Genomic DNA, 26,996 nt, shown 5'->3' on the forward strand with positions numbered 1-26,996 from the left:
GTTGTTGTTGTCGTCATTGTTGTTTAGCAGGCCTGGGCTGGGTTCGAACCTGCCTGCTTTTGGTATATGTGTTGACACTGAGCTATGGGCACTGAGCTGGTCATTATATATTTTAAATTGTTCGTTGGTGGCGATGGTACTTACGTTCAGGGAATTTAAAAATGAGGATTAATGTGACATGAAAAAGATAATATACCATAATGCAGAGCCAAGATTTTTCTTTCTGTTCCTTGACTTTTAAAGTGTAAGTACCTACAATTTGACCTTTCTTCAGAATAACCATTTTTAAGTTAAAGTAGATAAAAACAGAATAATTATCAACTAATGAGTAGTTTTGTGAATAAGCCTAAGAGAATCATCCTGCAGAGCTGGGGGGAGGAAATGGACTTGAATACATAAAATAAGATTTTAGTGTTTTTTTTTCCTGAATTCTGCCATATTTGAAACTTATTTCAAATTGTATGATTTCTAATACAGGTTAGCCAAATTGGTCTCACAAGCACGATGGAGCAAGTCAGGTATGAGTTTCACACTAGGTACAAGTTTTTCTCCTTGGGTCCTGAAAAAACCACGCAGTTCACTACCTCCCCCCACTGAAGAAGATAATCTTCTAATTATGAAAAAGTTCTACATTTCTCTTGGCGAGGTAAAAGTATGAGTGTTTTTTTTTTTTATGATTTGTTACTTCAATGAAATTTCTCATCTTAGGGGTTTGAATTTCATTTGTACCACATAGAAAGGGAAAATGATTCTACATACTTCTAAAACTGATCTAGCAGTAACTCTTGTGGATTTATGTCGACACATTTGCTCTGTACTCTTTTACCTGAAATGTAATTAGAAATAGCCCATGTGTCTAAAATAGCAAAGACACAGATTAACATGCTGTGCCACCTGGGAATCAATGGTATCTTGAATTATGTCCACGGTTTCATTGTTCATTCCAGGATTTTTATTATTTGAATTCTGTTACTTTTGTAAAAAAGATGATAGAGTCATTTCCTTCCTATTGTCTAGATTATTCCTTAGTAGTAAAATGCATTACTATTTAACTGCTATCAGATAAATTTGTCCTTCATGATTAGAGAAACATGGGATTCTCGGAGTGCATTTGAAGACATACAACCTAGAATCAAGTGTCCTTGAGTCACAGTGTAGTGAAAACTGTTGTTTGATCTTTGGCCTCTAATTATCAAATCTTATCTCTGGAAGCACACTTTTGTAAAAATCAGGAATGGCAAGTATGTTGCCATGCAAGTGATACTCTCAGAATCTCCATCCACAACTGACATTGTTAATCAATTTTAGAAATTTTTCTGCGAAGCTAGGACTTAGCCCCAAATTCTTTTCAATACAGTATTCTGGGTGGGCACTTCTGATTAATCTGAGGTGTCACATGTGAGGAAGCCGCTCTGCCATTTGTGTTGAGATGGATGGACTTCCCTTATGTTACTTGAACTTTTTTTTCAGGTATGGCTCCTCTTAATTTTGTAGTTTTTCATTTCTATCAGGAAAATTTGTAAAAATGTTTAAAATTATGCCAGTTCTATTATTTCCACTAAATACTTAGTGATATACTAAAGAGATGTTTTTTTTCTCTTAAACTTATTTTAAAGTATTTTTTACCCTTAATGTCAGGAATGTCATAAAAATAAAAATATGCATTGATAGTTGAGACCAATAAACACAGAAATGGAAAAATAATCCAAGGGAATACTTTCTAATTTCTTACATGTGAATTTAATCAAATGTAAGGGAGTAAAAATCTAAGCTAGTTTACTTTTGCTATTTGGGGGTATGAAAGAACTCATTTCTGCTTACTCAATTATTTAACTATATCATTTTTCAATACCCTTTTGAGTTTTGAGGATCCAAAGTTCTTTGGGCCCTTAAGTTATTTAAGCCATGATTATAGATAGGAACTAATCTTTATAATAATTGGTAATATTTCTTTGAGTCTTCAATTATACCATCTAAAAACTAATTGACCCATCTCTTAAAAGTATAAAGGGGGGGCAGCACCTGTAGCTCAAAGGAGTAGGGCACCAGCCCTGTGTACTGGAGGTAGCAGGTTCAAACCCAGCCTTGGCAAAAAAAAAAAAAAAAAGTATAAAGGGACATAATTAGCTACTTTTATGTCTGACTGGTGGCTTCTTTCTATCTTGTTCTTTCTCTCATCCTTTTTGTGAATTTGAAATAGCAAGGACACTAGTGTATTGGCCTCTCTCAATTCCCTGAATGTTCTTTCATTATTTTGGCCTCTTGTCAGTGCTTAGTCTATTGCTTGGAATAAAGTAGTCACTTAACTGTATGTTGAATAAACATATAATTAATAACAAATAACTTAGTTTTGAAGGAATGAGGAAACAAAAGTAAATTAGTCTTTTAAAGCTTTTATGCACCTAGGAAACCTTACCTAGTGAGAGGGACAGCAACTATTCGGATGCCACCCCTCTCTCTCACTTTGATCTCATTATGTGGCTTGACTTGGTCTGTTAATTCTGCATAATAGATAGGAAGTAATAGTCTCTTTCATTTAGGCCTCCTCTTCTCGAATGTTCCTTAAGCTAAATGCCAACCAGCCAGCTGACTCAGTTGGAAAAAGAAGAAATGAAAAATGAAAGGAATGCTGGACACTCCTTTCTCTCCTTCTGTTGAACACTTGGATTTTCTAGGAAAAATAGGAGAAGATATCATTGAAAGAGGCAGGCAGAGGAATTTTCCCAGGAAGGCAGAGATAGGAGCTTCCTGGAGATGGGGTTCTAGAAGCTAAGGATCAGCCTAGGAATTAGGTTGGCTGGTTTAGGGGTACACAAAGCAAAGAGAAAATGAGGGCTGCATCCAGGGGCAGACAGAGTATCAGGAAATCAGTATGCAGCAAGCATCTAGTCCAAGCAAAGTTGTGAAAACTGAATCTGTGGCAAAGAGTTGGCTGAGCTCAGAGAGTTTTCCAGTGGTACTAAGAGTAGAGTCTCTGCCATGATGGGGGAGGAGTTGTTAAAAGCATTGATCCAGGCTTGGTGGTTCACACCTGTAATCCTAGCACTCCTGGAGGCTGAGGCGAGAGGATTACATGAGCTCAGAGGCTCAAAACCAGCTTGAAGAAGAGCGAGACCCAATTAACTGGGCATTGTAGCTGGCACCTGTAGTCCCAGGTACTCAGGAGGTTGAGGCAGGAGGATCACTTGAGCCAAGGAGTTTGAGGTTGCTGCGAGCTAGTCTGATGCCATGGTACTCTAGACAGGGCAACAGAGTGAGACTCTGTTAAAAACAAAAATAACTCCCTTCCCCCCAAACGAACAAACAGAAACATGGATCCGGGCCAGACACAATTGGGGACATGAAATAATTGGGTAAGACATAAACGTGAGCAGCTAGCCAAAGATGCACCAAAGGATTGATGTGCTGTGGTGACTACCAAGAAGTAGTGAATTTATAGAGTTTTGCTTTGGTCAGTAATAGCCTGAGAGTGAGAGAGTAGAGAAATTGATGAGTATTTGGCTTAGTTTTTTCCTTTGGTTATCTACTAACAATGATATCTGGAGAGAAATTTCCTTCTCATTATTCTCTTAGCTCAGTGGTTCTCAACCTTCCTAATGCTGCGATGCATTTTCATTGTTAAAAAGGGGGTCCCATAGGTTGAGAACCACTGTCTTAGCTAATGAATTTTTCTGAGCACAATTTTCTTTTCTTTAATGGGATCATTTTTCCTTTACATATTATACTATACAAATTGAATGTTATTATACTAATTTGTACAGGTTTGTGATGGAAGGAATACTACTAATCTTATGTTAAACAAATATGCTCCTTCCTAGGCCTCCTACACTCAGACAAAAGATTGGTTTTCATTAGCAAAAAAAAGTCAGCAAACAGTATCAACCTTTTCATCACCTAGCTGTACACCACACAGCAGAATCGAATCACCGGTTCTTTCATCTGTTTCTGGTAAGCAGGCAAGGACAAGAATGACTTCAGAACTCCTCTTTAAATTTTTGTTTATTTGTTCTAATCTTAGAGCACTTAGTGGTTGGGGAGAAAAAAGTTATCCACCACCCCTCCCCCCACTCGGTTTCTGCTGGAACAAAGAGGGTGGGTTTAGAAATCCATGTTTTAGTTATTAGCTGTGTAACTTTGATGCGTTATTCCACTTCTGGGAGGTGTGCTTTTCTTATCTGTAAGTTTAGAATAATGAAACTTAGTAAATGTATAGAAGATGCCCGGCCTGGTGCATAGTCCCTAATATGCTGACCATAAATGTGTGTCTTGTCATTACTTCCTGTCACACTTCACAAATTCTTACTAAGCCTTTGCAGTCAGTTGGTACAACATTTCTCTCTCCTGGAGTTTCCTTTTTGTTTTGAAGTTCAGATTATTTTTCACCTTCAAAAGCAGATAAATTTCTACTGTGAGAAGCTTTTGTGTGTGATACAAAGTTCTCATAAAAATAGAACGTCCCTTTCAGAAATAGGAGACATTATGATATTGCTGCCAAAAAAAAAAACATCCGGGAGAGGGACTCAAGCATTCACGACCGGTTTTTAACTGATTCCTTTGAAAGTATAAATGACCTCTGAGAACGTTAAATCTGGATTCTCTGGAATTGAATGTAACTCTAGGTAAAGAGGAAAAGAATCTTCGTAATGGAACATAGCTGGATTTATAGGTTTCTTGCTGTTCTCCCAAAATATGAAAGTAGAAAATTAAAGAGTAAAGACAGTAAACAGGAAGAAGGATGGCAGGAGGGAGGAGAGCAGAAACGTCACCCTCTGTCACTGCCTGCCTTCAATTCCAGGGGACTGAGCCTGTGGCCAGTATCCGTTCACAGGTTCACAAAGTCTTATCTCTTATCATTTGGGAAATTTGGTATAGTTACCTTCAATAAACTTTGTAATTAAATGTGTCCAGTTCACTGAGACTTGAAATCTGGTAACTGAGGAAATAGTAATTGAGGGAGGGCACAGGTTACAACAGTCACTTGGTCTGTGACCATTCAAGGGGTAAATTTACCATGTGGAATAAAGTACTAACATCAGAGATTTCAGCTAGTTCACGGATTTTTGAAAGAAAGAGAAAAGAGGAGGTAAATATTATCTCTTCAGTAAAAGTATAAAAATAATTCGTTATAAGCCTTCCTACATACCTTATACCATTTGGTAACTTTAATGAAAGGCTGTTGAGTATGATGGAAACTGAATCTTTCTGATGAAATAGTGAATTTTTAAAAATTGCTGATGTTGACTCCAGTTTGGGTCAGTTCATCTATGATTTCACCATCTATGCTAGATAATTTTCCTTTATCATACAACATGAAATATCAAAGCACACATAGTCATTTAATCCCTTAATAGAGTTCGTCCTTATGTATTGACATTCTGTATCAGTCTGAAATATCACATTTTAAAAGTATATAATGGTCTTCTTGAATATCCTTTGTGTTAGGAATGTCAAATATTTAGCTCATCTGCTACCATTCTCCCCTTCCATGTCCAGGGAATGAATACAAGATTGATCCCTGATGGCAATTTTTTTCTGGCTTCAGAATCCTTCTTAAGACACTGGCCCATGCAGTGATTATGTGTGATATAAACTCATTTGCCATCGTGGCTCTATAACATCTATTTAATAATAAAAAGTTTTATATTCATACCTAATCTAATAGCCTTTTATGATTTAATACAGAGAGTGCTATCTTTAGTGATGGAGTTCATCCCCGGACACAAAGGGGGCCATCTAAAACTAAATTAATTTCTGAATTTGAAGAAGAAGAAGACGACGAAGAAGAGGAAGGTTCTGTATCTTTACAAGACACTCCTTCTCAAGCTCTTCTGAGAATATACATTGAGAAGTTCAAGGATGGTGAAAGCCTCCATTTCTCAACATGTGAAGACTTTTTAAACTCCTACATACACTTTATTTTGTCCTCAGCAATTCAAAAAATGACTGGAGAGAGTCATATGGAGAGAGAGCCATTTGTAGACTACCCAGGCTATATAAACTTCAGCAATATCACACGAGTGTCATTTGATGATACTCTGGAATCTTTCCCCGAGAAGGCAAAGGAAGGGTCAGACGAGACCTTTGAAGAAACAATTTCAAAGAGTGACAGCACTGGACCCCAGAGCAGGCCTGACTGGCGTATTTCTCATAGAATGTATGAAATTGGCACTAGAAAGGAGTTTGAAAGATTTAAGAAATTTTTAAAAGGTACCTTAGGAGAAAGATATTGGTGGCTATGGATGGATATTGAGAGGTTAAAAGTTCTTAAGGACTCTGGAAGACTTCAAAGGTATTTTTCTTATTTTCCAATAATTTAAAAACAAATTATAGAATATTAGTGTGGGTTATTTAAGCAAAGGGAGAAAGCCTACAATCAATGTAAACATGTAATTTATACTCTTTGTAAATATTTATAATAAATATTGATTTTTACTAGTTTTCTGATTTCGTAGCTTTCAGATAATAATAATACCAATTATTTGCATATTATTTCTTCCCATAAATTATAGAACTACTTCCAAATTAATTATTCTATTTTTGTTTTTATAACATTTCAATGGTGTAGAATTTTTATAGAAAAAAATATTTGTAAGTTAGACAACCACACTGGCACAAGACAGATACCTTATACCAGTGAAAGGAGCCTGCTGTTCCTAGCAGCCTGCTTGGTTAACACATTCCACGGTCTTTCGGTTAGATGCCAGAGAGCTAGTATCTCTGCTAGAGATGCTCTTGAGGTCTGATGAGGCTCAAGGCTTCATTCAGTCAGTTCTGTATGTTTTAGTTTACTGTACATCTGGAACCTTAAGAGGACTCTGTTTTGGGAAAGTCCTTAACTTGTCTGCATTATCCTGATCTGCTCATCAACTATAGCAGACTATAATTCCCTTTGAGGACTTGACTGAGTGTACGCTAGTGTCTGAGTTGTTTCAGTTATTTTAATGACGTTCAGATCATAGAGTTCATTGTTCCACATAGTTACAAAAGTAGGTGTCACCAAATGGTTCATTATAAAGCACGACTTGATTGATCATGGAGTGGAAGGTCACTACCACTTTTCAAGACATATCAGGGAAGTTATTAATATATATAAGTAATATACATAGGTTTTTCAGGATCAACACTGTAGTAGTTCCTGTTGTTGCTATACTAAATTACCACAAATGTAATCACTTAGAGTAACTAAGTTTTATTTATTCTTTCATAGTTCTGGAGGTCAGAAGGCTCTAGGGAGGAATCTATTTCTTGTCTTTTCCAGCTTATGAAGCCACCAGCTTTCCTTGGTTCATGGTCTCTGCCTCTATCTTCAAAGCCAACAGCATAGCATTTTCTTGTCTCTCTGAACTCTGTTTTGTCCTCACATCTTTTTCTTTATGGCTCAGACCCTCCTGCCTCCCTCTTAAGGATCCTTGCAGTTACATTGGGCCCAGCAGATAATCCAGGATGATCTCCTTAAAGTCCTTAATTGAATTGCACCTGCAGAGTTCCTTTGACCATGTGAGGTAATATCTTCACAAGTTCTGGAGATTGGGATGTGGTGACTTTGCAAGGTCATTATCAGCCCATCACAAAAACTCTTCCCATACCCATAACTGTGAGAAATAACATCTCCACAAAAATGTTTGGTATTCTCTGACCCTCAGAGTTGACTGTTTATTTCACTCACTATTTGTCTAAAACATTCTGGAAGTGAAATCCTTTTTGGTTAGTTGAATATTTATCTAAGTGTGTGGATATGTGTTTTCTTTCAGGCATCTTGAGAAGATGAAAAAATCTTATCTAGTGAGCAGTGGAAACTGCTACCTTTCTACAGAAATTTTATCAAAATTTAAACTGTTAGACTCATCTCAGTGGACTCAAGAACATTTAACAAATATTCAGTCTGAAGTTGTAAAACCTTTACTTCTGTATTGGTAAGAAAAAGAACATAAATCAAAGTTTTTCACTTTCATTTTTCTTAGCTTGTTATATGAGTTACATGTTTCTGTCTTATGGATATATAACATATAGAAATCTAAAATAACAACATTATTATAGCTTTACCCTTCCTGAAGGTACTTATCCTTAGATAACCTGTATATTTGGGTGACTTTAAATCCATAGTAATGCTAGACATTATCTAAATTCCCTTTTAACTTTGACCTTTTTATAATTGGAATCCCATAAAATTGGTTTGCGTGTGTGTGTGTGTGTGTGTGTGTGTGTGTATATGTATACATGTAGCTAGAGTTGCAGATTTATCATCTTTTTTTTTTTTTTTTTTTTTTTGAGACAGAGCCTCAAGCTGTCCCCCTGGGCAGAGTGCCGTGGCATTACAGCTCACAGCAACCTCCAACTCCTGGGCTCAAGCGAGTCTCCTGCCTCCGCCTCCCAAGTAGCTGGGACCACAGGCGCCCGCCACAACGCCCGGCTATTTTTTGGTTGCAGCCGTCGTTGTTTGGCGGGTCCGGGCTGGGGATTCGAACCCGCCACCTTAGGTGTACGTGGCTGGCGCCTTAGCCGGTTGAGCTATAGGCGCCGAGCCCAGATTTATCATCTTGATAAACATTTACTTATTTGAGACAGAGTTTCACTATGTCACCCTTGGTAGAGTGCTGTCACGTCACAGCTCACAGCAACCTCAAACTCTTAGGCTGAAGCAATTCTCTTGCCTCAGCCTCCCAAGTAGCTGGGATTATAGGCACCTACCACACACCTGGCTATTTTTGTTGTTGTTGTTGTTGTAGTTGTCATTGTTGTTTAGCAGGCCTGGGCCAGGTTCAAACCCACCAGCCTCTGTGTATGTTGCCAGCACCCTACCCACTGAGCATGGGTGCCAAGGTGATAGGTACCCATGCTCAGTGGTTAGGGTGCTGGCAACATACATGGAGGTGATAAATCTTTTTTTAGCACTTGCTAAAAGTGCTGTGTTGAAGATACTAGGGTGAAACATGGTCAAGTCTAGTGGTCATAGTATAATGGGAGAAACATGACGTGGATGTTTTAGTAAGATTAAAGAAAGTGTGGCAAATGTACAGGCTACGGAGAAAAGGTCATTTTACTGGGAACTCTGGGACTTGACGCAAGGAAAGAGAATGGGCACAGTGGAAGAAATGTGTGCTGTTCGCAGATCAGTGAGTTGTCCATCGTGACGGTGATGGATCAGATTGTGTCACTTCGCTGCTTTAAATCTTTCACTGTTTACCCCAGAGCTTTCAGTGTAAAGCTCAGTTTCCTCAGTTTAAATTAGCAAATCAAGTTGTCACGATTTTATTCCTTGCCCGTTTCTGGGCATCACCTTCCATCTAAGTATTCCAGATTACTTTATAGGCTTCATACTTTCCTATACAGAGAGTGCTGTTCTTTCTTTCATGAAAGAATTTTATTCTTAAATAATTAAGACATACAGAAAGGTATAAATTATACTATAGTGGATTCTCGTATACACAATACTCAATAAAATATTACATTTAGTAAAACATTACCAATTCCGTAGTGTTTCCTTACTTTAGTTGAATTTTTTGTTTTGAGATAATTTTAGATTTAGATATACATGTAAGAAACAATACAAAGAGATACGGTGTACCTTTTATACAATTTCCTCCAATAGTAACATCTGCATAACTATAGCACAATATGAAAATGAGGAAACTGACATGGATACAATTTGCTGGTCTCTTCATATTTCACTAGGTTAGCATACCCTCCTTTGTGTGTGCATCTGCATTTAGTTCTCTTTTACCATTTTATATCAGGCATTTACCACCACAGTCACAAGACCACAGGGACAAGCATTCCTCGTACCGTCCTCTTAAAAACCACAGCTGCCTCCCTCTTTCCTGCCTCAGCCCACCCATTCCTAACTACTGGAAACTGCTAACAAATGAAATTTGGTAATCTCTTGGCATTCCCTTTTTAAAACTCAGCTAATTCCCTTGAGATCCATCGAGGCTGTTGTGTGTCTCGGTAGCGCCTTCCTTTTTATTGCTGTGTAGAATTCCATTGTATGGAAGTGCTATAGTGATTCCCCCATGGAGGGACATTAAAATTGTTTTCAGTTTTTGTTTATTACCTTTGGATACACACACACATATGTATCGGATACAAGTCATTGGTGGTTATATAGTAAATATCTTCTCTTGGTAGAGCTTAAGAATTAAGGTGTGTATTGTCATTGTACGTGAGTACTTGGATAATAGAAGCGTAAAAAGTAATACAGTACCAGTTTAGGGACTCATTATGAATGAGGCCATAATATTTTGAGGAATTCATGTAGTGACCACTCAGGTATTCAAGCTATGCAAATTAAGTAAGAATGTAAAATTAAAATGGTAAGAGCAGCAGGGACTTACAGAGTCATATAATATTCTCAAATGATGTAAATCAGACATTTGAGACACCTGGATTTCCTGCACATCCTGTGTGTGTTTTATCTGATAAAGATTTGATAAGTGGCTTTTTTTTTTTTTTTTTTTAGATGAGGTCTAACTATGTTGCCCAGGCTGGTCTCAAATTCCTGGCCTCAGGCCTCAAGTGATTCTCTTGCTTCTGGCTCCCTAAATGCTGGGTTTATTATAGGCATGAGCCACCATGCCTGGCCAATAAGGGCTTATAGATATGCCCACTTACTGATTAACATGCAAATAAGTAATTTTGGGTATTTCCCAGTCTGCAAGTAAAGCTTCTGAAATATAGTATAGAATGACCATGGAGATATACAGAGTGCTTTCTGGATCCTAAACTAATTATGGACTTTGGGTTTTTTCCCACTTCCCGTCTCTGTTCACATTAGGAAAGATGTCTAGCCTCTTCCTTATTTGAAGAGAAACAATTTTCTACCAGCCCCTGGAGTATGGAATAGGAATTAGTCTTTGAAATGTGGCATCAGGGAGAAAATCTGGTCCAAGAAGCAATTAGCAGCAGGCCTTGACAGCTGGAGTTAACTCTCTATCCAATAAAGAGCTAGTCCGAATACTAAATACCAGGATATCCATCCAATTAAGTGTGGCCTTGATACTGTGCCAGACATTCCTTTTTCCTAGTTTCTGGCAGTGGTATTGGTCTCTCATTTATATAAATTGTAAAATTAATTCTTACCTTCAAATTTAAGGATTGAAGATAAATAATATGAATCATAACCTACTTTACTACCATACTTAAGCATTATGAAAACATTTATATGTGAATTTCATTCTACCAATTTTTATTTGGTGCTATAAATAAATATTAAAATGCTTTAACATTGTCAGAAGTACTTTTTATGTTTATTTTACTAGAAACATGAGTTATTTTTAAAATTGCTTCATTGTAAGATATATAGATTTTTCTTATCAAACATAATTTTAACATAACAATACTTAGGATTTTGCCCTAATATTGCCTTTTTAATATGAGTGAATTGGATTGTAGGAAGTTAATACATCATAGAAAAATATTTTAGGGCTAGGCAGCAGAAAAAGAAGTAGACAATATTTAAAAGGGGGTATGACAGGGTGATGCCTGTGACTCAGTGAGTAGGGCGCCGGCCCCATATACCGAGGGTGGCAGGTTCAAACCCAGCTCCAGCCAAACTGCAACAAAAAATTAGTGGGCGTTGTGGTGGGTGCCTGTGGTCCCAGCTAGGGGAGGCTGAGGCAAGAGAATCACCTAAGCCCAGGAGCTGGAGGTTGCTGTGAGCTGTGATGTCACAGCACTCTACTGAGTGCAATAAAGTAAGACTTTGTCTCTAAAAAAAGGGGGGGTATGACAAAATGGATAATTTTGTAAGCACAGCTATTATGTATTTTGTAACATTTTGATTTTTGTAGCTTATTGTCTAGTTCAGTCTTAAATTAATTTTTCCAATAAACAGGGGACCAAGATTCTGTGTTACTCGTTCAGCCTCAGCAAAATCTGCTAATGCCGAACTGAAATTGTGGCATTTCCGTCAAGAGAAACCAAGGAAAGATATTGACCCCTTTCCACAAATGGCAACCCTCTTGCCACTAAGACCTAAATCTTGCATTCCACAGACGTCTGAGATCCAGGTAGGGTGTACCTTGATGCTTTGATCTCTATTGTTTATGGTAAAATATCTAAGCTTGAGTGTTTGGACACTGAAACTCAGTTTCATCATAAGCTTTTTTGTTACTATTACTGTTGTTGGCTAATGTACTTACTGCCCCAATTAGGAAATAAGAAAACCTATAGTCTGTGCTCAGGAAGTTTTCAAAAGAAAATATACAAATGGTCAGCAAACATACGAGAAAACAATTACCATCACTAATCATAACTATGGTGAGATACCAGCTTACTCCCAGTGGAATGGCCATTATTAAAAAGTCAAAACTCAATAGATAGCAGCTTGGGCACAGTGAAAAGGGAACACTTACAGGCGATTAGTGGGAAGATAAATTAGTAAAACCTATATGGAGATCCGTATGGAGATTTCTCAAAGATCTAAAGGTAGATCTACCATTTGATCCTGAAATTCCACTACTAGGTATCCACCCAAAGGAAAAGAAATTATTACATCAAAAAGATACCTGCACTTGTATGTATGTTTATCACAGCACAATTCACAATTTCAAGCTTGTGGAACCAACCTAATGTCCATCAACCGATGAGTTGATAATGAAAATGTGATGTATGTGTGTGTGTGTGTTTGCAAGTGTGAAGCGCTATGGAGGACTACACCGCCATACGAAACAATGAAATAATGCCTTTGCAGCAATTGGATGAAACTGGAGGTCACTATCCTAAGTGAAGTAACTCAGGAACAGAATATAGATGCCACATGTTCTCACATATATGTGGGAGCTACACTATGGCCAGGCAAAGATACAGAGGGAGGTAAGGGATATTGGAGACTCAAAAGGGGGGAGAGTGGGAAGAAGTGAGGGGTAAAAGATTACCTGTGGGATACAATGTACACTATTTGGGTGGTGGGTACACTAAAAGCCCCAACTTCCTCACTATACTACACATACATGTAATGGAATTCAACTTGTAATCCCTCAATCTCTTAAAGTTTGAAAAGAAAAGAAAACCTACAGTCTGTTCTCTCCCAAGCAGTCACAGTGATACTTTAAAAATACATGATTGTGGGGCGGCGCCCTTGGCTCAGAAGGGTAGGGTGCCGGCCCCATATACCAGAGGTGGTGGGTTCAAACCCAGCCCTGGCCAAAAACTGCAAAAAAATTGAAAAAAAAAAATACATGATTGCATCACTCAATTGCTCAGAATTCTCTGGTGGCCTCCTCTCTAACTCAGAATAAAAGCCAAAGTCTTTACACAGCTGTGCAAGCCCCTGCTAAGCTCCTGACCTCATTTCCCACCATTCTTCTCTAACTTACTCCACTCTAACCGCTCTGGTTTTCTCTTTGCTCTTTTTTGAAGACAACGCCCCCCCACCTCCCCAGGGTTTTGTACTTGCTGTTGGCCCTGCTGGGGTCACTCTTCCTACAGATACCTATGTGACTTGCCCGTCACTCCTTTTAGGTGTCTGCTTAAGAACCACTTAATCAGAAAGGCCATCCTTGACTCTTCTGTCAGGACACTTTGGTGGAACAGCATCCACACCCTCTGGGACCCTCTGTGCTCTTTGCCCTGCTTTATTTTGCCTTACTGTATTTATGAACACATGATTTATCTGTTTATTACCTCCAACTGCAATGTAAGGGACTTTAATTTGTTAAGTACTTATTCCCAGTGCCTAGAATAGTGCCTGTCACATAACAGTTGCTTAGTAAATACAACCTAAGTGCATGAGTGATAGTAGCAACAGCGGAATTGGAAGCATTCTTTCACATGGGGAGGAAAAGAATAGCACGCAAATATAAACTAAGAAATCCAAAAAGAGAAGAAAAGCTATCTAACATCATAAGGAAGAAATAATCCTATATACTTGGGCAAACAGATGCAAAAAGTGTAGGTAAGACTTGCATGCCAGTAATAAAGATCCTTACGAATCTTAGTAGTCTTTAAATATGTCACATGTTAACTATTATTGGCCATAGTCACACTTAACCTCCTCATAAGATTGCTTTATACTCAGGATGTCTTACTTAAAAGACAGGAAGCTGTTCAGTGTAATTTTACTTCTATAAGTAGTGTTTTACAGCTGGAGGGACCTTAAGATTTCTCTCTGTCAGTGGTTAACCCTGGATACATACTAGAATCACTGGGAGAACTTTTTATAGTATACTGATGCCTGGGTCCCACCTCCAGAGTTTCTGATTTAGGTGATCTGGAATGGGTCAGTGTCACTCACTAGAATTAGGGGCTTGGCTTACAGATTCTCAACCCTGCCTGAACCTCAGAGCCACCTTTAGAACCTGCATTTTAATAAGATTCCCAGGTGATTTGTATGCCATGCACTGTCGTAGGCTGGTGGTTCTTGAGCTTTAGCATTCATAAGGGTCGCTGTAAGAGCTTGTTAAAACAGGGATTCTAGGTTCCACCTGGAGATCAAGACTCACTAGGTCTAGGGCAGTGGTTCTCAACCTTCCTAATGCCGTGACCCTTTAATACGGTTCCTGTGGGTCGTGACAGGACCCACAGTATGGCCCAAGGATTTGCATTTCTAACAAGCTCTCTCCCTGGTGAATGCTCTTGCTGCTGCTCTGGGAAGCACACTTTGAATTAGTGTCACTTTAGTGCACTAATATTTTCTTTTTTTTTTTTTTTGAGACAGAATCTAACTGTGTCACCCTGAGTAGGGTACAGAGATGTCATCATATCTCACAGCAATCTCAAACTCTTGGGCTCAAGTGATCCTGCTGCCTCAGCTTCCTGAGTAGATAGGATTACTGGTGCCCACCATGATGCCCAGCTAATTTTTCTATTTTTAGTAGAGATAGGGGTTTCACTTTTGCTTAAGCTGGTTTTGAACTTCTGAACTCAAGCAGTCCTCCCAGAGTGCTAGGATTACAGGTGTGCGCCAACATGCCCGGCCCCCACTAACAATTTCTTATCTGTTGTTTCGACATCTTCCCGACTTCCTTAGCACCATGTGGCTTTTTTATATGTCACTCCACTGATTAATCCTCCTAGTCAGCCCAGGTGACTTCAGTGACCCAGTCACTATGTGAATGCTCCTCTTGGAGCTGCACATCATCTGCTAGTGCATAAACATGTGTGCAAACATTATCAAACTGAGAAGGGAGAGGGAAGAAAAAATAAGCCATGTGGTTAAAAGAAGCAACTCAAAGAAGAGAACAAGGCTAAAGGAGTGGGCAGAGAATAGCCTGTGTGAGAAAGTGGTACAGACATGACTTCTTATCTGTTACCCACATTTGGCTTCCTGAAAACCATTGCCATATGTTGTCCTTGACGTTCTGTAGCTGGACAACTCATTCTAATCTCACACACTCTCTCCTTGGCAGAAAATACTCCAAAGAATAGAATTCAGGCTGGGCACCCGTGCTGAGTGGTTAGGGCGCCAGCCACATGCACTGGGGCTTGTGGGTTCAAACCTGGCCCAGGCCTGCTAAACAAAAACCAAACAAACAAACAGAGAATAGAATTCAATTCTATTTTTTCCCCATTAAAAAATTAAGGTGTAGTTTAAATACAGTAAAATTTACTCTTTGTAGTGTCATAGTTCTATAAATTTGATCAGAGGTATACACTGTGTAGCCACCATCATAATCACAGCACTGGAGTGGTTCTTTACACCACCTTCCCCCCAAATGGTGCCCTTTGTCAGCTTTATTTTCTCTTTTTTCTATCAGTTACTTTCTGGCTACTTCTAGCTTTCATCTAAGTTTGTATTTTTAATGTTTTTTTTTTTTTTTAATTTCATGGCACATTTGAACCTACAGTTAAACTTCTATGGCACGCTTAAATTATGTTGATCAAAAAAAAATTAAAAAACGAAGGCGGGGCCTGTGGCTCAAAGGAGTAGGGTGCTGGCCCCATATACTGGAGGTGGCAGGTTCAAACCCAGCCCTGGCCAAAAATAAATAAATAAATAAATAAAATAAAAAAGGATATACTTACTGTGCTTTGAACTTCTTTTGAAGATAATTTAACTAATGATCTTTAAAAATTTTTGTGGCACACCTAAGATCCTCTCACAGCACACTGGTTGAAAATCACTGACCTAAGCCAACAAGCTCAAAAAATCTAATGTAGGCCCTTCTCTATAAGATATACTTTTTAAAAGTTTTTCTTAAAGAAAAATTTTTAAAGGCACTGTGGTAACAAATATGACATGAAATTGACCATCCTAACCATTTTTAAGTATATGGTTCAGTGGCGTCAAGTATATTCACAATTTTGTGAAACAGATCTCCAAAACTTTTTCATCTTGCAAATCTAGCCTATTAAAAAACAGCCTCCCTCTTCTCTTTTCCCACCAGCCTCCCATAATCTTTATTCTACGTCCTGTCTCTTTGAATTTGACTTCTTTTTCAGATATATAAAACTTCAAGCAATAAGCTGAGCCTCCTGTGGTAACTCTGATTTATTGAGTGGTGTTTAATCCCTGCTGTGTTCTAAATTACTAGAATAGATGTGAGCCCTGATACCTGGGAAATTATATGTAGAATATACTTCAATTCTTCATTTGGTTTATAGAATTCTTAAAAATTCTTAGTAATTATTGACTATATGGTATATATAAGATTTTATTGTTTGTTCTGGTTAATAAACATCATAAATGTATTCCTTGGTTTTCAGCAATGTATACAATATTATAATGGAAGTTGACATAGTAAAGTTTTTTATGTTTGTTTTTCAAATTATAAAGACAAGAAAACGTTTGTCAATTTGAAACACAGAGAGAGAGACTTATCACTTCTGATCTTATCTACTATTAGACAGCTACTAAAATCTTAGGTTTTTTCCTTGTGAAGTTTTTGTTTTCATGTACTTATATATATTTTGATTATTTCTTTTCTCACCAGTATTATTCTTCTGCATATTATCATTTTTATAACCACTATTTTTAAGGATTGTGTAATGCTACATTTAATGTCCCATACTCAAGCAATCTTTTCTTTCTCCTCCATTTAGTTGCTTATAGTTTTATTTGGACATTTAGTTGCTTATAGTTTTATTGATTCATGCATGTAGATCTCACATTCTGGATTTAAATTGTTACCTGTTACCATAAAAAACTTTTAGGAATGGTCCCATGGGGGGGGGAAGAATGGGAAAAAGCCCATAAAAATAAAATGTCTAAAAATGTAAGAAAATAATGCTGATAAAACAAGAATCTGTCCCTTCTGATGGACAGTTAATATCTTTGTTTCATTTCCATGCTTTGTGATCCTACCCTACACACACATTAGCTTTTTTTTTTTTTTTGAGGCAGAGTCTCATTATGTCACTCTCAGTAGAGTGCCATAGCATCACAGCTCACAGCAACCTCAAACTTTTGGGCTTAAGCGATTCTCTTGCCTCAGCCTCCCAAGTAGCTAGGACTACAGGTGCCGGCCACAACACTAAGCTATTTTTTTGTTGCAGTTATTGTTGTTGATTTTAGCTGGCTCAGGCCAGGTTCTAACCCGCCAGCCTCAGTGTATGTGGTCAGCATCCTACCCACTGAGCTACAGGCGCTGCCACATATTAGCTTTAATACCTATTCAGTTATAGAATAATGAAAAAAATTTGTGAAGTTTTTCCTCCAGGAAAGAGTCTTCTTTCACACTGGTGAAAATACATATAGAGAAGCCTTTAGTTTATTTCTTAGAATCTAAGTTGCTGTTGGATTTGACTTTGCTAGTTGCATAAAGTAGAAATTGGACCAGGAGAAATTTCTATTCTAGTGGGAAGCTTGGTGGGAGGTAGAGGGAGGGGAAAACTCCTCTAGTAAGCTGAACAAATTTGAGGTATGTGTGCAAAGCTATGTACTTATACTTTATTGTCTCTTCCCCCCCACCCTTTTGCTCATTTTTCATTTTGTTCATTATCTTACCACCTTTTAGAAAGAGGAATTCAGCTTATCACAATCTCCTAAATCTCCCAGGAAAGCACATGCAATAAAAACAACAACTCAGAAACTTTGGAAGAGTGAGTCTCTGTATCCAATTTCCGCTAAGAATAAGAATGATGCATTTGAGAAAGGGTAGGTGTGGCTTTTTGTATATCAGTTGCTTTTCTGCAATGGTAAAAATTTTTGAATAATTTAAAAAATTAAGTAGAAATTGAAGACTAGTGTATTGCTTTTTTACATGGGTTATTATATTTCAGATATATGTATTAAAGGCTTATATTCCATGTATACTCTAAATTAGGAGTAGAATTCCAGCTATCAGTAATTTTAAGGAGATGATCCTCTGTCATGAGCTGTACAATCAAGAATTCTCTGAGAAGCCTGCCATCTAATTCCTGTTTGGCTCTGTTCAATAATTCAATATTTCTCAAATCTGAGAACTAACTAATAAGACTATCAAGAATATTATTTTGTTTAATATGGTATATTAAACAAGCAGCCCATATAGCGTATGGCAAGGAGGAGTGAGAGTTATAAGAAACACCTGTATAGCTGGGTAATGTAACACCTTGGTGAAAAGGGCATGGGGAAGGATTTGGCTCTCCTAAGATGAGAGCTTGCGGGACAGAGCACCAGTGATTGGCAGTCTCTACACCTGTGGTGTTAAGAGACAGGAGTGTGTCTATAAGAGGCTGGAGGAGAAGGCAGTCGGGAGCATGCATTTTATCATGACCTGCTCACTCTGACTCTCGCTTCTCCTGCCTGGAGAACGCCTGCACAACGTCTGTCTCTACGAAAGACTGCTAAGATATATGCTTACTAAGACTGCTTTACTCCCTCGAATACTGTCTTTCTCTCTCTCTCCCTTCTGCTAAAGCAAATAGCCCTCAGGCACCTAAGAGCAGTTATTCCCAAGCAAGGTAGCATAGTGGTCCACGTCCGGAACCTAAATAAGCCAGGGACCAGATATTTACCCACATATTTACACTTTCATTGTTCTTTATTTCCAGTGGGATTATTGCCCTTTAGCTGGAAGAACACTGTTTGGTATTAACCTTGAATTATTTTATTACATGACCAGGGAAAGCATAATTTTTGTTTAATAATTTATTTCTTTACTTGAATACTTTTTATTGATTTAAAATTCACCATTTTAATTATGTTCAGATATACAACCAGTGATTTTTAGTATATTCCCAAAGTTGTACAACCATCATACTATATAATTCCAGAACATTTCATGCCATCCCAAATAAGCCCTGTACAGATTAGTAGTCACTCTATATTCTTCCTCCTCCAGCTCCTCGTAATTATTATTCAATACCTATGGATTTGCCTATGCTGGACCTTTCATTTATCTGGAATATATGTGGAATATGTTTACACAGACCTGTGGCCTTTTGTGCCTGTCTTCTTAGCATAATGTTTTCAAGAGTCATTATGTTGTGGTCACTTTCACTCTTAAATATATTTTGTTGAGTATAAAATTATAGATTGGTGATTCTTTTCTTTCTTTCCTTTTTTTCCTTAGAGTGCTGTTGCATCATAGCTCACAGTAACCTCAAACCCTTGGGTTCAAGAGGTCCTCTTGCCTCAGCCTACTGAGTAGCTGGGACTACAAGTGCCTGCCACAACACTCAGCTCATTTTTCTATTTTTGGTAGAGACAAGGTCTCACTCTTGCTCAGGCTGGTCTCCAACTCCTGAACTCAAACAGTCCACCTGCCTTGGCCTCCCAGAGTGCTAGGATTACAGGCATGAGCCCCTACGCTTGGCAGTTATTTCCTTTTAACACTTTGAAGATATTAAGTTGTTTTCTAGCTATCAAATGTTTCTGTTGAGATACTGTCAGGCTAATTGTTGTTCTTTTGAAGATAATATATCTTTGAGGAGAATGTATCTTTTTCTCCTTTAGGATTAAGGGGTAGGAAATGAAATAAAACAAAGATATCCCACTTCAGGATTTTCATTATATTTTGTTTTTTGCAGTTTTACTCTGATGTGTTTAGGTGTAGGTTTTCCTTTACGTAGTCAACTTGGAGTTAAAGATCTGTGGTTTTGATGTCTTTCATCAATTTTAGAAAAATTTCAGCTGCTGTCTCTTCTGATATTGCTTCTAACCTACTCTTTCTTTCCTCTCATTCTGGGATTCCAGTTACGTGTATGTTAGGCCTTCTCAATTTATCCTCTTAGAGCCTTCTCTATTCAATCCTGTCATCTCATTGTGCTTTATTCTAGGTATTTTTGTTATTGTCCAGTTTGCTGTTTCTTTAACTGTATCTAATCTGCTCTTAATTACATCTATTGAGTTTCTAACTTCAACTATTATATTTTTTTATTTCCATAACTTCTCTTTGACTCTTTTATAGATATGTCATGTCATGTTTTAGAATTCCCAGCTTCCTGCAGACATTCTTGGTCTTCTGCTTTATCTCCCTGATTATAGTTGTTTAAAGTCTGTGTCTGATGTTTTTTTAATATCTAGATCTCCTGCGACTTTTTTCATTTGTTATGTTTTTACACTTGATCTTAGCCAAAAGGCCAAAAGTCATCATTTGTTCTGTTTTTAGCTAGTTTTTATTCTTGTTGTCTTCTCTGTTCTTGTGTCTCATTTTTGTTCATTTTATGCTGTATCTTTTATTTGAAAAATTATGTGCAGAATTTATTTGAAGCTTAGGTTTTACATTATATCTTTCTAGAGGAGATTTTTCTCTCTTGGCTTTTCCCATACGAAATTCAAGCACTAGTAATCTTGGATCATCTCAATCCAATTCCAGGGATTTTTCTGAGCCAAAAAACAACTCAAAGTTATGCTCCAGTATATGCAAGGGTTGGTTTACTTCTTACTACTAGGGTACAGCCCTGGGAGTTCCCAACTGAAAGTAAGAATGAAGGATTAGTTGGTGCCCATGACTGTTAAACATGCTACTAAGTTTACTAGATGCTTTTCATTATCAGCAAACCATTAGGATAGAGCAACCTCAAATGCTGAAGTCACCTGTGTGAGTTTTTATCATTTGGGTTTTAACTGAAAAATTCCTGACTAAATTATTAGCATTAGAAGCTTTCAAGCAGATTTATTTTTGTATTTTTTTCAGTTTACCTAATTCCCTTCAGTGTGAGCTTGATCCAAATTGTTTTGTCTGCCATTTGCAAAAGTATCAATTAATGATCATTTATGGTGTTGATACTTTGCATTGAATTATCTTCATCTTTCAGGTGATGAAATGGTGGAAAGACAGGCAAGAGAGGAGAGAAAAGTCAACTTTGAAAACTATCCTATACATTGTTATTATGGCTAGAGTAGTATAGTGAAAAAGCAGGAGACAGGCTAAAGGGATGAATGAGGTTCAGAATGTGAAATTTCTTATCTGTCACATTAAGGAATTTGAAGATTACTTTCTATGCAGTGGAAAATAGCAAATATTATGTCCCATATTAAAATTATTTTATTTTTAAAATTTGGAGATAGACACATAGTTCAAAAATAGCGGCAAGCTGTATACACCTATTCCGTCCCTTCTCTGTTTTCTAATTTTTATTAATATATCTTAGAATTTTTTTTTCACAGAAGTAATTATGCTGTAACAGCAGATATACCATTATCTTTTGATTCTTGTTCTTATTCTTGTCATTTTGTCTCATTTTATGCCTGGTTCTTTGATAATATACCAAACATTATATTTGTACTCTATTAAGGAACATGATATTGTTTCAAATGTTTTTTGCCATTACCAACAACGTTGCAGTGGATATGCTTGTGCATTGCTGTGTTTTTCACACAACAAATATATACATACGTGTACACACACACATATATATACACACATATACATGATACATTTCTAAAAGAATTCTTGAGTCAAAGTTCACATGCTTTTTATATTTTGCTAGTTATTGCTAAATTGTCTTTCATAGGAGCTGTAACCGTTTATACTCCTGCCAATATGTATGAGAGTACTTTCTTTTTTTTTACCATGCTGTTACCAGCACAATATGCATTACCTCTGCTAATGCATAGGTAAGTTTTAAAAACTGGCATCTCTTATTTTAATTGAAGTTGAACATTTTTTCACATTTAAGAACTCTTTTACATTATTTCCTATGAACTTGCTATCCTCAGAAGGAGGAAGAACAGGACTGGAGGAGGCTGATGATGAGTTCAGTCTGGGGTGCTGCCTAGGGGACTGCCCCTCTGTGTATCCTGTAGTGTTTGGTGCATGGTATGTGTTTGATTAATATTTGTTGAATGAATGAATATAGAGCCTAAGATACTCTTGAGGACTGAGATAAAACTACTTTGGGTTTTAATTCCTCTGCATCCTTGCTAATGCATATTTTTTTGTGTGTTGAAAATGTGAATTATATTTGAATAAAAAGTATAAAACTACATAGGATATAGATGCACATGTCCAGAAGAGTTGAAATATAGGCCTGGAATCTGAGAGAGAGATCAACTTAAATTTAAAAATTTGAGAAGCTTTATACTTTAGGGGATAGTTGAAGCTGAAGGTAAGATGGATAGAGGGGGGGAGAGAGAGAGAAAGTAATATAATAAGAAGAACTAAGTTTTCAAACCTTACAGTAAAGGCAGATAGCAGGAGCCAGAAAAGAAGACCAAGAAGAAGTAATCTTCTGGGAAACTATGGGAAAGAGTGGTATCATGGAATCCAAGGGAAGAAAGAATATTAAGAGGGTGTTAAATGTTGCAAAGTAGTTAAGATAATAGCAGTAAGCATTCATTGTATTTATTAATGATGAAATTATCGACAGTGTTACAAACGTAAATTTCAAGAGTCAGAAGCCAGATGTCAATAGCTACAAGAACATGTTGAAAGTAAAGAGGAAACAATTAATATAGAACAGTCTTCTTGTAATCCTTTAAGGATTGTAGATTTATATGTAATTGTAACAATGATTTAGAGAGGTCCTGTATACCCTTCATTCACTGTTGTGGTTATGAATGAATGGTAATGTCTTGCATAACTGGAGTACTGTATCAGATCCAAGAAACTGACATTTATAGAATGTCAATGATTTCCCTAATCATATTTTACCAGTTTTATATGTAGTTGTGTGTGTGTTTAGTTTTATACAATTTGATCACAAGTACATTCTCATGTGACTATTACTACAGTTAAAATACCAAACAGTTCTGTGACTTAGGAAATCTTGGGCCACTGTTTTGTAGTCACAGCCACTTCCTTCCCTCCTCTTTTCTCTAGCCACTGGGGACCACTAATCTATTCTCCATCTCTCTCTCTCTCTCTCTTTCCCTTCTCTTTCTTTATCTATATTTATAGTTTTTGTGGAGATAGGGGTCTCACTATGTTGCTCAGTCTGGTCTTGAACTCCTGCTCAAGCAATTCTCCTACCTTGGCCTTCCAAAGTGCTAGGATTACTGGTATTAGCCACCATGCCTGTCCTCCATGTCTATAATTTTGTCATTTCAAGAATGTTATATAAATGGAATTATGAAGTGTGCAGCATTTTGCGGTTGGGTTTTTTTACTAAGCACAATTCCCTGGAAACTTATCTGAGTTGATCCATGTATCCACAGTTGTTCCTTTTAGTGCTGAGTAGTATTCCGTCGATCACTGTTTTTAAAATATTGAATTAAAAATTTGAAATGAGTGAGAATAAAAGTTAAATGTAAGTGGATTTAGGGGAGAGAATTTCATAAAGTTATTTCTAAGTATTTTGTTCCTTTTAAAGCTATTGTGAATGAAAATGTTTTCTTTCATTGCTAGTGTATACAAATTTAACTTTTAAAATATTTATCTTATGCCTTGTGACCTTATGCACTTATTAGTTCAATAGTTAGTTCTAGTAGTTAAAAAAATTTTTTTGAGACAAAGTCTCGTTCTTTTGCCCAGGTAAGAGTACAGTGGCATCAGCCTAACTCAGAGCAACCTCAAACTTTTGGGTTCAAGCAATCTTCCTGCCTCAGCCTCCTGAGTAGCTGGGACTATGGGTGCTTGCCACAATACCTGGCTAATTTTTTTCTTTTTTTTTCTCTTTCTTGCTTAGACTGGTCTCAAACTCCTGAGCTCAAGCAGTCCTTCTGCCTCAGCCTCCCAGAGTGCTAGGCTTACATTATTGATTTGAGATCTTTTTCTAATGTAGGCTTTTATAGCAATAAAATGTTCCTCCAAGCACTGCTTTAGCTATATCCCATAATTTTGGTACATTCTGTTTTTGTTTTCATCAGAAAGGGTATTTTTAAGGTGGAAGAGACTTGAGTCTATTGATATAAATAGACTAAAATCCAATGGAAATGGAAAAATTAAAAATAAATGAGAAAGAAAGATCTCCATTTTCAAAGGAGAATTGAGAGAAGGATTCAACAACCAAGGTATTGAGATTAACCATGGGCAGCTGGGGCACCTGTTCCTGAGTCAAGACAGAAAGAAGTAAGGATGAGTATAGGCGGATGTGTTTATTGATCACATAAGAGTCCTTTCAGTTGCAAATAACAAAATCTGACTAACAATGGCTTAGGTGAATTAATCTTGTTTTTCTCACATAAGAAGAAATCTGAAGTAAGCAACTGCGGACCTTGGTTCAACAGGTCACAAGTCTTAGGCCCAGAATCTTTGTATTGCTCTTGGCCGCTCCCTCATGGCCAGTTGTGTTGCAGCTTGGGACATCAGGCCTTGAAGGCAGAAAGAAGGGGGAAGGGCGATTTCCATTAACCCTCTCCCTTTGGTCAGGAAGGCAAGCTTTCTTAGAAGTTCCCCAGCAGACTTCATTTTGTATCTCATTAGTCACAACTATATCACAGGGGTAGTTCTGTCTGCCAGGGAGTCTTGGAAAGTGAATGTTTAGCTTTTTCAGGTCTCAGAGGTGGTGTGTACAGAAACATGTAACTGGGAGTGGGCATTGGGTTACCCAGTCAGTTAACTGTGTCTGTCACGGAGGGGGCAGGAATGGAAATTGAAGTGTGTGCTGTACCAACATTTTGTGTGAGAAGCATCTGTAAAGTAATTTGCTAGCGGATTGGAATGGAAGTAGATTGGCGAAGTGGAAAAAGCATGTTTTATGGAATGGATATTGGGTTAGCTGACCAGTTAACCATGTCTACTACATGGGGGAGTGGAAATTGAAGCATGTCGTACCAATATTTTGTGTGAGAAGAACTTGCAAGGTGATCTGCTCATGGATTGGGGTGGAGTTTGGTGAGGTGGAACAACCATGTTTTATGGAGCTAGAAAATAAAGTTTAGATAATTGCATTGGGGCATGGGAGAGGGAGTTGGATAGGAAAATGTAAAAAGGTGATGTCCAAAGTCTTTAGTTTAGCTCCAAAGACTTCCATTATCTCACCCCAAACTAACCTGTATAATTCCCTTTGACTCTTGCCTGTTTTGGCGATTCAGTATTAGGATTTTATCTAGCACAGTGTTTGGTATGTAGTTGTTAATGTTCACTTAACTGTTACTGTCTTCTTGCCCTGAGCAAATTATCTTTGCTGCTTTTAAAACATGGATTTCCCTATTAGCTTCACTTATTGCTCTAAATAACTCCTCCCGCACAGACACTCACACACACGTGCTCTCAGGTATATATACAAAATATTATCTCCTAATTTTTCAGGAAAAATTTCATTTCTTTAATATAGGTTGAAGGAACTTCTCATTCTATGCTCTCTTAGCATTTATTACCCATCCCAGTCATTTGGCATCTATAATATACTCTCTCCAATTCATTTGAGCAGTAGTTATTTTGAGAATTGTCTTTCTGTATAACTCTGCCTCATTTTCTCAAGCACCTCTTCAGGCTGGAACTGATGTGTTTTTTTTCCCCCTGAAAAGTATTTCTCTCACATTGCTCAGAAATACTCATAAGATTTGATGCCCTGTATACCGAAAGTACTCAAAATTTGTTTATCAACTAGTTTTCATTCCCATAATTTAGGTTAAGGTCCATGTCAGAAAGCAAGAGAGTTGTTCGTTTAACATCGTTTACTGATATTTCTGAGTGTCTGAAGCCTGAGCTGGATCGAAGATACACTTATAGCGAAGAACCCCAGGTAAGCATTTTGAGGACCAAATAATCTGATTTTTCATTTAAAAAAAAATGAAAATTTCATTGTTCCTGATTTTAGAGAATTTTTATTGATTTATCATAATACTTTTTTTCTCTACTAAGCAAAACATTTGATTTTTTTTTTTTTTGCCAAAGGATTTTTACACAAAAATTTCACCCTTTCACCCTTTGTTAGTACCACACTGCTATATATTTCATTAGTACCACACTGCTATATATTTCATTGATTGGAATTTTCAAAAGCAACTATGTTCTGGTTTGGGCATGATGATACCTCAAATGTAGTATTTATATTAAATTTTTAACACTTGATAAAAGTAGTATTTGATGTTGGAAACCCATAATTTTAAAATACAGGTGTCTTCAGAATGTAAGTACTCTGTAACATGGATTTAATGTACTAGTTCTAGACGAAAATTTCTTATCCCCTAAGGATTATATGTGTATGTTTGGTAGAAACCTTACCAGTCCCAGTATAGTCTGAACATTTAGCTATAATTTTGTGTAACTGTTTATTTTATTCTAAGCAAATAGTTTTCCTTTTCTTCTAATTGAAATTTCCCCTTACTAAATAATGACTTTTTTTTTTTTTTTTTTTAGAGACAGAGTTTCACTTTATCACCATCGGTAGAGTGCTGTGGCATCACAGCTCACAGCAACCTCCAATTCCTGGGCTTAGGCAATTCTCTTGCCTCAGCCTCCCGAGTAGCTGGGACTACAGGTGCCCACCACACGCCCAGCTATATTTTTGTTGCAGTTTGGCCGGGGCTGGGTTTGAACCCACCACCCTCAGTATATGGGGCTGGTGCCCTACTCAGTGAGCCACAGGCACCACCCCTAAATAATGACTTTTTAGTTTGAAATGCTGATGATCGAACATCATAAAAACATTAAATTCTCACCTCAGAATTTGTTTAGCAGGCAGATAAAGGGGTAAGTAGAGAGACTGTGTGACAGAGGGCGAGCAAGAACCTTACTTAAACCCTAAATGGTTCATGCCACACTTGGATTAAGATTACAAAGACCAAAATGGCAGTGCCCGTAGCTCAG

At 37.4% G+C, this 26,996-nt stretch overlaps 1 protein-coding gene across 1 annotated transcript in view; it reads left to right on the plus strand.

Annotated features, from left to right (window-relative positions):
* Positions 1–26,996, plus strand: part of RGS22 (regulator of G protein signaling 22) — a 145,942-nt gene that overhangs the window by 24,686 nt on the left and 94,260 nt on the right. Inside the window, exons 5-11 of the mRNA XM_023518230.1 lie at positions 478–646; positions 3,819–3,948; positions 5,683–6,289; positions 7,752–7,913; positions 11,831–12,005; positions 17,892–18,031; positions 25,815–25,929. Of these exons, the coding sequence (XP_023373998.1) occupies positions 478–646; positions 3,819–3,948; positions 5,683–6,289; positions 7,752–7,913; positions 11,831–12,005; positions 17,892–18,031; positions 25,815–25,929 (1,498 nt within the window). The remainder of the gene's footprint in view (positions 1–477; positions 647–3,818; positions 3,949–5,682; positions 6,290–7,751; positions 7,914–11,830; positions 12,006–17,891; positions 18,032–25,814; positions 25,930–26,996) is intronic.

The sequence above is a fragment of the Otolemur garnettii genome, unplaced genomic scaffold (assembly GCF_000181295.1).
Source record: "Otolemur garnettii isolate 467f Iridium unplaced genomic scaffold, OtoGar3 scaffold00004, whole genome shotgun sequence".
Lineage (NCBI taxonomy): Eukaryota > Metazoa > Chordata > Mammalia > Primates > Galagidae > Otolemur > Otolemur garnettii.